Source organism: Pristiophorus japonicus, chromosome 9 (assembly GCF_044704955.1).
Source record: "Pristiophorus japonicus isolate sPriJap1 chromosome 9, sPriJap1.hap1, whole genome shotgun sequence".
Classification (NCBI taxonomy): Eukaryota; Metazoa; Chordata; class Chondrichthyes; family Pristiophoridae; genus Pristiophorus; species Pristiophorus japonicus.
The window spans coordinates 64,852,340-64,867,152 of record NC_091985.1 but is presented as its reverse complement, the minus strand read 5'-3'; the positions used below and the strand labels follow the sequence as shown (position 1 = coordinate 64,867,152).

General features: G+C 43.0%; 1 protein-coding gene across 1 annotated transcript in view; it reads right to left on the bottom strand.

The window, feature by feature from the left end:
- Positions 1–14,813, bottom strand: part of syt14a (synaptotagmin XIVa) — a 371,819-nt gene that overhangs the window by 94,990 nt on the left and 262,016 nt on the right. The window contains exon 5 of the mRNA XM_070889413.1: positions 2,278–2,555. Within this exon, the coding sequence (XP_070745514.1) occupies positions 2,278–2,555 (278 nt within the window). The remainder of the gene's footprint in view (positions 1–2,277; positions 2,556–14,813) is intronic.

Genomic DNA, 14,813 nt, shown 5'->3' with positions numbered 1-14,813 from the left:
TCCTTACTCACACCAACTTACCTTGCATCTCCACCCATTCCTGTCTATCTACATTATCACATCCCCATCTCACTAGCCACCCCTCACACTCATCCTCATCCTAGTGCAATCATATCAACTAACAACAAACAAGGATAGACACCTGGATGTTTTATGCAATGTTCATGTGAAGTTTCTGTTAATGTGGTGTCAAACGTTGAAACTTTTATTTTCAACACTTTGCGTTCTTTGACAGATTTGTGCACCTTTGGAAGTGGCTTAGTGAGTTGCAGTGAATGGTGAGACATAATGCTACACCCGCAGTGGTGATGAGTGTGAAAGAAATGGTTTTGGCATTGTAGGAATTCCTAATGGTGTTGGTGTGGGGTGGTGCCAACCTGGCGCATCATGAGGCAACCACAATGTACAGCTTCAAGTGAAGTAAATCTGGCCATGGTGAGGCCTCCTGGGCAGCAATGTGGTCGGGTGCTGATGCCCTCTGTCCTGTGCAGCCTCAGGTGATTGCGGAGGTGTGCCTGGTGCTGCTGGTGTTGGGGCTGATCATAAAGGGATACTGAGGACCAAGGTGAGAGAGTACAAAGGGCACCCATGCTGATGGAATAGATGGCAGGTAAAATAGATCTGTCATTGGTGAGAGAGGTAATGAGGTCAGACTGGATGGAAACTGGTGTAAAGACTTGCAGCATGGTAAATCTGTTGTGGAAATGCAGTGAGGAAGAGCTTGTGGCTGAGGGAAGATATTTCGGTAAGGTGGGAGCTTTTACTGTACATTTGAAGCTGTTAATTCATCAGTTAAATTCAATGGCCACTGAACTCCCACCTTAGCTCAATAGGCGTGGTCCACAACCAGCGTGGATCCCGTGGGCGAGCTGTCAAATGCAAAAGGTGAGCTGAAATTCATTTTTAAGTGGCTCGTAATTACCTGAATTGGGTCCCCCGCTGTGAACATGTTGGGTCTGCTCAGCGGTGACAGACCTGACATCGGGAAAAGCGTTTGCCGGCAGGTTCACAGCGAGGTCCCGACCCGCTGGAGAAGAAAAGCGTTCCCATCCGACCCGCCACCAATCACGCCTGCTGACTTCCCGCAAAATTCCGGCCTTAGAATCTGCACTAAATTATGGTGAATCTGATAAATTCATGCCTGAATTGCAAACTTTGATGAAAGAGAAAGATTGTAAAGTTTAGCACTGAATGATAGTAGATATTTGTTAAGTAAATAGATATGTGAAGTGCATTTACCTGTATTGTATGTAAGGCATTTTCTACAAAACTTAGTGCATGTGGCTAAAATGGTGTCGCCGTAGCCATGCCTGTAGCTAGTCAGCAACTATGCTAAGAATCATAGAAATTTATGCACAGAAGGAGGCCACTTGGCCCATCAGGTCTATGAACGGTGCTAACTCTAAATCAGAGCTAACTAATTCAATCCTACTTCCCTCTCTTCCGTATCTTTTAATATTTTTCTTTTGCAAGGATCAATAATTGTTCTGATTTCTATATGCAGTGATGCCATAAAAATGTTCTTTTTTAATTCATTGACAATGTCACTATGCATAGCAAGCAAAGCAATTCTTTCCCCACTTGTTTATACAATTCCCGTTTAAATGTGGTTATTGAATCAGCTTCAATAGCCATGTGCAGGAATGCACTCCATATTCTAAAAAACCTTTATAGGAAAACAATTCTTAGTTAAATTCCCCTTTAACGTTTTTAGTCCTAATCCTAATCTTATGCATCCTTCTTATTGATTCACCAACCACAGAGAATATTGGCTCGGAATCTCCTACTCCACCGCCGTAACTTTGCCATAAGTGCAGCAGAAACCCTATTTATCTGAAAAAAATTGTGTTTCTGCTGCGCTTATGGCGAAGCTATGGTGACAGAGCGGGAGCAGCTCCGAGGAAATTTCTGGCCAATCTTTCACTATTTAATTAAAAACAGTTGATCATTTTGAACATTTCTACTGGACCCCTGTGTAACCTCCAGTTTAAAAGCAGGGGGAAGGGAATTCAGTTAGGTTGCTAGGTGAGGCTCTATCTTTTTAATGATTGAAAATGCATGGCGAGATGAAGTATATAAATAAATGGATAGCAAGACACTACAGAGCTATATGAACTTAAAGAATCTGCTTAACTCAAGGAAGGATGGATATGTGCGGGTTGAGTACAATGAGATCTTTCAATTTTTTTGTAAATTATTGCAACTTCCGTAGTTATTATGGATACTTGAAGTGAAGCAGAACTCAATAAACCAGGAGGAAATCTCCATTCCTATTACCTCTGGACTGAGGATGGCAGTGCTGTCGCTGGGAACATCCTCCTCGTATCCTTTGTGATGGTAGCTCTCTGTCTCATGGCCTACACTTCCCTCGCTAGGGCACTTACTGTATGAACAGCGTGGACTGTTGCAATCTGCACTGGAATGAGACAGTTCACACTTGTCATCAAGTTCTGATGGTGTGTACGAGAGATGTGGTGATCCGTTATCATCCTGATAGGGGGGAGGTTGCAGTTCATCAAGTGGGGGTGTCCTCCTCATCCTCTGAATACTGTGTTCTAATTAGAATATAACATTAGAAATTAATAATAAGCAAATACTTTTACAAGTTATATTTTTAAAAATTACTGATGGAATGGTGTGTTGCTAACCAAATGATTAGTTGCCACCCATTTTATTTTACCTTCTAAATCTTCCAGACTATTCAGTCGTGTTACTCTTTCATATTCTAAACAATTTAAAATCTATTTTAATTAATGTCTAGAAGTTGTTCCATATTTCGGCAATGATGAATGATAAAGCGTGATTAAATCAGAGCTTTTACTATACTAGCAATTACTTTGGCATAAGATATAATACAGTGCTAAAGTGATCACTGTTATGGTAAAACCTTACATATCCAGTGACCCTTGCTGGAAATGCACATATGTGACTGTTGGGTGAGGACAGATTCAAGCTCAGCAGTGACATTTTGCAGCTGAAAAGTCTTTGACTACAAGATAACAAGATAGTTATGGATGAGGATGGTCCTTTGGTGCATCTTAATTCATCCATTGAGAAAGACCCATTGTAGCATCCAATTGTTTCTTAAATGATTCCAAAGTTTTTGCCTTGACTTCTCTATCTGGAAGTTTATTCCACACATTGATCACTGTGTGAACAAGAATTTCCTGATATCTGTCCTACAATTATCTTTTACTAGTAAATATCCCTTAATTGTACTCACAGAGTTTAATTTAAAGTAAAATTCCAAGTTAAATTTTCTATACCTTTAACAATCTTGTATATCGCTATAAGATCACATTTTAAATGCCTTCCTTTTAGGCTGAAAAACCCAAGTTTCTCCAGTATCTTTTCAAAACTCAAGATCCTTGACACTGGGGATCAGCCTTGTTGCTTTTTCTTGTACTGCATCCAGTGCTTGAATATCCCTCTTATTTCTTGTCAATGAGAAATAGACGCAGTATTCAAGGTGTATTCTAACCAGAGTACTATAGGGTTTGATCATTATCTCCTTTGACTTCTAGTCTGCTGTTTTGGCTATGGAATTCAGCATCCTCTTGGCTTTGTTGATTGCTATCTAGGTTCAGTATCGAATCTACTAAGACTCATAAGGGCTGGAATTTAGTGAGCATTTCCACCGGGTTTGTCGGTTGTATTCTTCGTTTTCGGCAGAAAACCACCTGGCGGGAATTTCATTGAAGTGTTCTGCCAACGGTTTTGAAATACCACTGGGGAGCGCACCGCCAGCGTGCACCGCTGGAAAAACCGCTACCGCCAAAGTTTGGTCACAGCGGTGACCCGTAGGTGAGGAGAAAAAAATGCCTACGAGAAACCAGCTGGAGCTCAGCGATAGGTATGAAACCCTACAAAAAAAGGTAAGTTAAAGTTTTTTTTTAAATTCTTTTGCAGCGATTCAGTGGAAAAGGATCCTAAGAATGTTTTCCAATTTTTAATTTTTTGTTTTATTGAAAAATATTTTTGTGTGTTTTCCCCCCTCCCTCGACCCAACTTGCAGCCTCGGTTTAAATTTGACGAGACTCGAGTTTTCTGCCAAGAATCTGCGTACAACGCCGATTTTTCTAGCCAAGCGGATTTTTTTCCGTTTTTTAATTCATTTTCTACCAACCTTAATTTAATAATCTTCGTGGTTTTTTGGGTGGTATACTGAAATTGATCAATTTCCAGTGAGTCCCTTTCAGCTTTATCCATAGCTATTTCAATACCATTCATGAAGTACATGTGTTGTCTCATTTTCCTCCCCATGTGTAGCACCTCACACTTATCTGTCATTGTTCTGATCATTTAATATGATATTTGCATATATTCTGTCCAATTGATTCCATAATTTCTGAGCTGCTACCTTCAATTCCACTGCCCTCTTAGTTTGGTGTCACCTCCAAATTTGGCCACTTTGCATTGGGTTTTTGAATCCATGTCACTTATGTAAATTAGAAACAGCAGAAGTTCACAATACAGAGCACTGAGACACTTCACTCAGTACTTCTCCCTATTCTAACAAGTAATCATTGTTTCCTATCCTTCAGCCAGTATTGTATCCATTCCAAGGGTTTGCCCTGAATCCCCACAGCTATGATTTTAATTAATAGCTTTTTGTATGCAGATTTATCAAAAGCCTTTTTGATGTGAACTCAAACATTTTGGCTTGAAGAATAGCCATTGGGCAAGGTACTGGAACACAGCCAGCATCCATGGTACTCTAAAACAAGACTGTTAAGAAGCAGAACAAGATAAGAAAATTGAAAACAGACACTGATTTGCACATGCCTTATTGTTCATTATTGCCAATACTTTTTTGTTGTCAAAATATTTAAAATATTCTCCTTTACTTTTTTACTAATTAAGTAAGTAAACTCAGTTTAATCACAGTCACACAGCAGTGGAAACAAGAAGCAAGGAGAGTGAATGGTGAAATTCAAACTGAGTACAGTGAGGGAACTGCACTGGGATTTTACAACACTGTGTCACAGCAATGATTTAACTTAATGCTTTTGTGAAATAAAAGCCAAATAAATTAAAAATAATTTTTCCTTTCTCATAAGTAATAATGATACAGTATTGCCATAAATTATCAGTCCAATATTGCTAATCTATATAAACATTATCCTAATTTCCTGTGTCATGATTTTTGAGTAATGCTTTCGTGTCAATAATTAAGTGGGAAATTCCTTTTTTAACATTGTAATAACTTGTTTTTTCACCCAGTTTACCTTTCTTTTTTATGTGATCCTTGGGCAGTTGACCTGTTTCTGGCCACATGATTCCAATTTTGGTCCTCAAGTCTGGGCCAATTTACTCTCCACCTGCCCTATTACATTTCCTCAGCTGTAGTGATTGGCCTTGTACGTAACCCTCGAGCTTATCTGCCCCACTTCCAGCTGGCAACTGGTGTTGAGAGCTTATACTATCCAAATATTAACTCTTTAAATACCTTAATAAACAAAATGCCTGTTTTAGCTCACTGCTTTTATACAGCCTTTTAGGTTTTTTAAACTTACTTTTCAAATCAGTGCAGATGGCACAATGAAATCTAGCATTGGGAGACAATTTAAATGGTCATAAGGACAGCAAAACATCCATTACATATCTGCTAGTCAGAAATTGAAAGTCTTGAGTATGGTGTGCACATCCTATATGCATTACCCTTACTTTAATTTTTAGATAACACTTTTTTTGTTAACTCTTTAATCGGAAAACCCTATGCCAACATTTATAATGGCAAAACTGTGTGTCAACATTTATAAAAGAAAAATCACATTTATTGACTGACTCAAAGTTAAACAACAGCATATCAGAACTGAAGAGGTAGGAAATTTACCACTCAAAAGTAGGGTAAGAGGCTAGAAATCTCCTGATGAGAATCAACTAAGGACTTATGGAAACAAATAATCCTGAAGGACAAGTCAGGAAAACCTACTGATATATAAAAGAAAAAAAAGAGAACTAAATGAATCACTTTAAATGTTTTCTGAAAAACTAAATTGTCTGCCCCTATTTCTCAGTAATTGAAATTTCTGTATCCAAAATAAGGGTTTAAAATTACATATATCACAATAATATGATTACATTTATCCACTGAACTGTCCTTTGTGTCTTTTAATGCCATCACTAAATTTTCCACTTGAAGAACTCAGGCTTTCCTAAAAGCCTGTTCTTGAACTTGATATTTTTGCCCAGAGCTGTGACTCTGTTAACTGAAGACAGATCTTGCTATCTGACCATATGCAGTATGCACAATTTCCTAATGGCATTTAGCCAGCGCCATTGCTGGAATGCCTGCCTTCAGTTTCCAACAATATTTACTTGGTTGTTTTTCAAAATTATTTGAAGAAAAGCTATAGGAGAAATTGCAAAAGTTCTGTTTGGGTAAAATTTATATTAATTGTTCTTTTAAAAAATAGAGGCTGTCTGTATAAGAGAAAAAGAGAAAAATACACGACCATTTCAAAATAACCCATTACTGTTTACAGACATCATCGTTTTGGTTAATATTCCAAAATATAAACATTGTATTATTTATTTTTCAGTGGAAAACTCAATTATGTCCCAAACAGTTTCTGATTGTAACTCCTGGCAGGAAGCCGGCAGGAGCAGATAGCAATTACATGCAGGAGTCTTCATCAGAATGCCGCCGGTCAACTGCTCACTGGAAGCAGCTGCTGGCCGGCAAAGAGCGGGGATGGGAGGACGGGGAAGATAAAGATCAACAGCCTGGAGGATGCCTGCTGGCACCAAATGAATGCTGTCAGCAGAAAGGTTAAGTTTGGGGGTGGTGGGTGTTGCGATGGTTTCATAGAAACAAAGAAACATAGAAATTTACAACGCAGAAGGAGGCCATTTCGGCCCATCATGTCCATGCTAGCCAACAAAGAGCCACACGATCCTCAATCAGCAGCCCTGAAGGTTACATATAAACCTATGAACAATGTACAATGGCAGACAGGTAAAGAGCATCTGGCCCAATCAGTCCAACCCCACACAACCACGACACCCCATGCATTGCAACATTTTACAATCCACCCCACACGGAGCCATGCGATCTCCTGGGAGAGGCAAAAAAGCAAATAAAAACCCAGGCCAATTGGGGAAATAAAATCTGGGAAAATTCCTCTCCGACCCATCCAGGCGATCAAAACTACTCCAGAAGATCACTCTGGCCGAATTAGATTCCCTAAGGTATTTAGGTATTTACCATCGTATCTGTGCCAACCAACAAGAGGTTATCCAGTCTTATCCCACTTACCAGTTCTAGGTCCGTAACCCTGCAAGTTACGGCACATCAAGTGCCCATCCAAGCACCTTTTAAATGTGGTGTGAGTTTCTGTCTCTACCACCTTTCCTGGCAATGAGTTCCAGACCCCCACAACCCTCTGCATGAAGAAGCTTCCCCTCAAATCTCCTCTAAACCTTCCAGCAACCACCTTAAACATATACCCCCTCGTAATTGACCCCTTCACCAAGGGAAATAGGCTCTTGCTATCCACTATATCTTGGCCCCTCAATGAGGTCTCCCCTCAGCTTCCTCTGATCCAAGGAGAACAAATCAAGCCCATCCAATCTGTCCTCATAGCTAAGATTCTCCATTCCAGCCAGCATCCTCGTAAATCTCCTCCGCACTCTCTCCAGTGCAATCACGTCCTTCCTATAATACGGCGACCAGAACTGCACGCAGTCTTCCAACTGTGGCCTAACCAGTGTATTATACAATTTAAGCATAACCTCCCTGCTCTTGTATTCTATGCCTCGGCCAATAAAGGCAAGCATTCCGTATGCCTTCTTAACCATCTTATCCACCTGGCCTGCTACTTTAAGGGATCTGTGGACAAGCACTCCAAGGTCCCTTTGTTCATCTACACTTCTAAGAGGCCTACCGTTTAATGTGTATACCCTTTCCTTATTAGCCCTCCTCAAGTGCATTATCTCACACTTCTCCAAATTAAATTCCATTTGCCACTGTTCTGCCCACCTGACCAGTAGATTGATATCCTCCTGCAATCCATGACTTTCCTCTTCACTATCAACCACACAGCCTATTTTAATGTCATCTGCAAACATCTTAATTATATCCCCTATATTCAAACCTAGATCATTGATGTATACTACAATAAGCAAGGGACCCAGTACTGAGCCCTGTGGAACCCCACTGGAAACATCCTTCCAGTCGTAAAAACATCCATCAACCATTATCCTTTGCTTCCTACCTCTAAGCCAATTTTGGATCCAACTTGCCACTTTGCCCTGGATACCATGGGCTTTTACCTTCGTGACCAGTCTGCCATGTGGAACTTTATCAAAAGCTTTGCTAAAGTCCATATACACTACATCGTAAGCACTACCCTCATCGACCCTCCTGGTTACTGTAATGAATGTAATGACTCAAAGGACTTGTTACTGTAAACTGCCTCAGGTGTAAACCTGATACAACTTTATTCGGGCCCAAAGTAACCCGCATGATATCGTACCCACGCTTATGTACCAGTGACCGCGTACGCGTGCGTACAGCCTGATGACCTCCGACAGTGGCGCCCCCTGATGCCTGGTGGTCCCAAGCATAAATACATAACAACATCCCCTTTCAAGGTCTTAATATCAATTGTTTTACAAATTAATATGGTCTGGGACTTTCTGCTCACAAGTTAATCGTCTCAGTTCAACTTCAGTTATAGGCGAGCGTTCTGAGTCAGTTGTGACTGAAGGTTGAGAAACCGATCTGATGGGAGTGGTAATGACTACATCAGAGACTGGAGGTCAGTTTCAATAATGACAGCAAAGTCCTCTGATGAATGAACATTGCTTGGTTGGCCACTGACTGCATCTTCCTCAAGCGGTTCCAGTTGATCCGTGTGCCGCAGTTTTATCTGATCAACATGTTTCCTGCATGTTTGGCCATTCTTGCGCACGACAATAAACACTCTATTACCCTCCTTGACTGTAACAGTACCGGCGACCCACTTTGGACCTTGACCATAGTTCAGTACATAAACCGGATCGTTGACAGAGATGTCACGTGACACAGCAGCACGAACGTGATACCCTTGCTGACTTTGACGTCTGTTTTCAACACGACCATTCAAATTGGGATGAACAACAGAAAGCTTGGTCTTGAGACTTCTCTTCATCAGTAGTTCAGCAGGGGAGACCCCTGTAAGCGTATGAGGTCTGGTCCTGTAACTGAGCAGTATACAGGACAAGCAAGTCTGCAGTGAACCCTGAGTTACACGTTTCACACTCTGCTTGATCGTTTGAACAACACGCTCTGCTTGACCATTAGAAGCAGGTTTGAATGGGACTGACCTGACATGTTTATTACCATTGAGTTTCATGAACTCTTGAAACTCCAGACTTTTGAAGCAAGATCTGTTGTCGCTCACAACAATGTCAGGCAAATTATGAGTAGCAAACATGACACGAAGGCTCTCAATAGTAGCTGTAGACGTATTGGATGACATAATAATACCCTCTATCCACTTTGAATATGCATCCACCACAACAAAAAACATCTTTCCCAGGAAAGGGCACGCAAAATTGATGTGGATCCTCGACCATGGTTTAGATGGTCATGACCAGATGGAGATTCCGCTGGTACTTTACTTAGCTGCATGCAAGTATTGCACTGATGCACACATGATTCCAAATCCGAGTCAATTCCAGGCCACCATACATGAGCTCTAGCAATGGCTTTCATCATGATGAGAGCTATGTAGTTCACGTACAAATTTTTCTCTACCTTTTTGTGGCATATCAACAAGATTACCCCACAGCAAACAATTTGACTGAATGGACAGTTCATCTTTGCGACGGTTGTAAGGTTTGGTCTCATCACACATTTCCATAGGTATTGCAGACCAATCACCACTGAGGATACAATATTTCACAACTGATAAAATAGGGTCATGGCTGGTCCAGATCCTAATTTGTTGAGCAGTGACAGGTGTTCCTTCATTCTCAAAAGCATCCATTACTAACAGTAGATCTGCAGGTTGAGGCATATCCACCTCAGGTGTGGGCAACGGCAGACGACTCAGTGCATCGGCACAATTCTCAGTGCTAGGTCTATGATGAATAACATAATCATAGGCACACAATGTCAATGCCCACCTCTGGATATGGGACGATGCATTGGTATTAATCCCTTTGTTTTCCGAAAACAATGAAATGAGCGGCTTGTGATCTGTTTCGAGTTCAAAACAAAGACTAGTTACTGATGCATCTTTTTGACCCCATACACACAGGCCAAAGTTTCTTTTTCTACCATGCTGTAAGCTCTTTCCGCCTTTGACAAACTTCTCGAAGCATACGCAATAGGTTGTAGCTTACCTGACTCATTTGCTTATTGGAGTACACAGCCAACCCCATCTGATGAAGCATCACAGGCCAATACAAGATGCTTACATGGATCATAATGAACAAGCAACTTGTTTGAACAGAGCAGATTCTTTGCTTTCTCACACCGAGACACACCGCAGACCCAGTTGTCGCCTTTTCTGAGTAGCACGTGCAGTGGCTCTAACAAAGTGCTCAATCTAGGTAAGAAATTACTAAAGTAGCTGAGTAGCCCAAGGAATGAGCGCAGCTCCGTTACATTCTGAGGCCTGGGTGCATTTTTGATGGCCTTGGTTTTCAAATCAGTAGGCCTGATGCCATCAGCAGCAATCTTCCTCCCCAGGAATTCAACTTCAGGTCCATGAAGACAAACTTTGAACGTTTCAGCCTGAGTCCCACTTTGTCCAGATGATTTGGACTGCTTCAAGATTGTTCAGATGTTCAGTAGTGTCGCGACCTGTAACCAGAATGTCATCGTGAAACACAACAGTTCTAGGAATGGACTTCAGTAAACTCTCCATATTCCTCTGAAATATGGCTGCAACCGAACGAATTTCAAAAGGACACCTGTTGTCGACAAACAGTCCTTTATGGGTGTTGATGCAGGTGAGTTTCTTCAAAGTGTCGACAAGCTCCTGTGTTATATAGGCCGACATCAGATCCAGTTTAGTGAACGACTTTCCACCAGCTTGCATGGCAAACAAGTCATCATCCTTCGGTAACGGATACTGATCCTGTTTCGAAAATCGGTTAATTGTAACCGTGTAGTCTCCACAAATCCTGACAGTGCCATCACTCTTCAACACAGGAACAATAGGACTGTCCACTCATTAAACTTGACCGGTGATATGACCCCTTCATGTTGGAGTCTGTCAAGCTCAATTTCAACCTTCTTCCTCATCATGTAGGGAGCAGACCGAGCCTTATGATAGACAGGCCTTGCATCCGAATCCACATGAATCTCCATCTTGGCTTCAGTAAAATTACCAATGCCCGGTTCAAACAAAGAAGGAAATTTCTTCAACATTTGAGTACACAAAGTGTCGCTTTGATATCATTCCAATTCCACTTGATTTTCTCGAACCAATTCCTGACGAACAGTGTTGGACCATTACCTGGGACGATCCATAATGGCTGATCATGAACCACACCATCATACGACATCTTGATTACTGCACTGCCAATCACTGATATGAGTTCCTTAGTGTAAGTGCGCAACTTGGCATTGACTGGACTCAGCTTAGGCTTCACAGCCTCAGTGTCCCACAGCTTGTCGAATGTCCTTTGGTTCATTATCGATTGACTCGCACCCGTGTCCAACTCCATTGATACAGGCACGCCATTCAGCTTCAGATTAACGATTATCGGCTGGCTCTTTCCCAAGAATGAATACAGACCATACACTTCCTCCTCGGGTTGTGTATCCGGGCTTTAAGGTCCTTACTCAATGGCACAAAACCCACACAAGGCACATTCTATGGACAAGGTCACTCTATGACCTGAACCTTTATTCACACGACCAAGAAGTGATGACCCTGCATGGGACCTCCCATTATATACCTGGATGACCAGGTAAGGAGTGTCTCCCACAAGTTCACCCCCTGTGGTCAAGGTGTGCATTGCTTAAGTATATACAGTATTGCAGTGGTGTTACATAGAGGTTACATACATGACATCACCTCCCCCCCAAAGTCTTATTGGGATCATAGATTAAGTCTTTCAGGTGGTCTACGCTTCCTCGTGGAGCACCGCAGTTGGGGCTCTGGTTGTTGAGCCTTGGCGTGAGTGTCTGTCACCTGTGGTGATTCCAGCCTGTCTGGGCTGACTGCCGGGACTGTGCATGCTGCTGAATGTTCTTGTTGCTCGTTCACTGGCGGTGTTGTGAGCAACATCTCATGATCTTCCTCGGGTTCCTCAGTGTCTATGCTGAACCTTTTTTTTACTTGGTCCAGATGCTTACGGCATATCTGCCCATTGTTAAGCTTAACCACGATGACCCTGTCCCCTCTTTATCTATTACAGTACCCACAAGCCATTTGGGCCCCACGGCGTGATTGAAGACAAATACGGGGTCATTTATTTCTATACATCTCTCCCTTGAGTTTCGGTTATGGTACTCATTTTGGGACTGGCGCTTGCCCTCAACTATGTCGGTCAGGACTGGGTGAATGAGGGACAACCGAGTTTTGAGTGTTCATTTCATAAGTAGCTCAGCGGGCGGGACCCCCGTGAGCAAGTGCGGTCGGGACCCATAGGCCAGCAGGAGGCGCGATAGGCGGCATTGAAAGGAGGGTCCTTGAATCCTGAGCATGCCTTTTTTAATGATTTGGACCGCACGTTCCGCCTGGCCATTAGAGGCCGGCTTGAACGGTGCTGTCCTGACATGGTTGATGCCATTGCCCGACATGAACTCCCGAAATTTGTAGCTCGTGAAACATGGCCCATTATCGCTAACAAGGAGGTCCGGCAAGCCGTGGGTTGCAAAGACCTCATGTAGACTCTCCACAGTGGTGGATGTCGTGCACGAATTCAAAATGATGCACTCGATCCATTTCGAGTACGCATCTACTACAATGAGAAACATTTTTCTCATGAACGGGCCCGCGTAGTCAACATGAATATGTGACCATGGCCTGGTGGGCCAGGGCCACGGGCTGAGCAGGGCCTCCCTGGGGGCATTACCCAGCTGGGCACACGTTGTGCACCTGCGAACACAGTGTTCCAGGTCTGAATCAATTCCCGGTCACCCAACATGTGACCGGGCAATGGCCTTCATCAGAGCGATGCCAAGATGCTCACTGTGGAGTTCCCTGATGAATGCCTACCTGCCCCTCTGGGGCATGACTACCCGGCTGCCCCATAGTAGGCAGTCAACTTGGATGGAGAGCTCATCCATCCGCCAGTGAAACGGTCTGGCCTCCTCAGGGCATGCTCCGTGTGCGGGCGCCCAATCCCCAGTCAGGACACATTTCTTAATCAGAGATAGGAGGGGATCTTTGTTGGTCCAGATTTTGATCTGGCGAGCTGTGATGGAGGAGCCTGCGCTATCAAAGGCATGACCATGACCATCTCAGCGCTTTGTTCCGCTGCCCCCTCAGTGGTGGCCAGTGGAAGCCTGCTGAGCGCGTCAGTGCAATTTTCGGTGCCCGGCCGGTGCCGGATGGAGTAGTCATAAGCAGCCAGCATGAGAGCCCATCGCTGTATGCGGGCTGACACGTTGGCATTGACAGCCTTGCTGTCTGACAACAGGGATGTTAATGGCTTGTGGTCCGTTTCTAATTCGAACCTCCTGCCAAAAAGGTACTGATGCATTTTTTTTACACCATAGACACATGCAAGTGCTTCCTTCTCAACCATCTCATATCCCCATTCTGCTTGAGAGAGCGACCTGGAAGCATAAGCTACAGGTTATTAAAGCCAGGGATAGTATTAAAGCCAAGGAAGTGGCATACAAATTGGCCAGAAATAGCAATGAACCTGAGGACTGGGAGAAATTTAGAACTCAGCAGAGGAGGACAAAGGGCTTGATTAGGGCAGGGAAAATAGAGTACGAGAGGAAGCTTGCAGAGAACATTGAGACGGACTGCAAAAGCTTCTATAGATATGTAAAGAGAAAAAGGTTAGTAAAGACAAACGTAGGTCCCCTGCAGTCAGAATCAGGGGAAGTCATAACGGGGAACAAAGAAATGGCAGACCAATTGAACAAGTACTTTGGTTCGGTATTCACTAAGGAGAACACAAACAACCTTCCGGATATAAAAGGGGTCAGAGGGTCTAGTAAGGAGGAGGAACAGAGGGAAATCCTTATTAGTCGGGAAATTGAGTTGGGGAAATTGATGGAATTGAAGGCCGATAAATCCCCAGGGCCTGATGGACTGCATCCCAGAGTACTTAAGGAGGTGGCCTTGGAAATAGCGGATGCATTGACAGTCATTTTCCAACATTCCATAGACACTGGATCAGTTCCTATTGAGTGGAGGGTAACCAATGTAACCCCACTTTTTAAAAAAGGAGGGAGCGAAAAAATAGGGAATTATAGACCGGTCAGCCTGACATCAGTAGTGGGTAAAATGATGGAATCAATTATTAAGGATGTCATAGCAGCGCATTTGGAAAGAGGTGACATGATAGGTCCAAGTCAGCATGGATTTGTGAAAGGGAAATCATGCTTGACAAATCTTCTGGAATTTTTTGAGGATGTTTCCAGTAGAGTGGACAAGGGAGAACCAGTTGATGTGGTATATTTAGACTTTCAGAAGGCTTTCGACAAGGTCCCACACAAGAGATTAATGTGCAAAGTTAAAGCACATGGGATTGGGGGTAGTGTGCTGACATGGATTGAGAACTGGTTGTCAGGCAGGAAGCAAAGAGTAGGAGTAAATGGGTACTTTTCAGAATGGCAGGCAGTGACTAGTGGGGTACCGCAAGGTTCTGTGCTGGGGCCCCAGCTGTTTACATTGTACATTAATGAT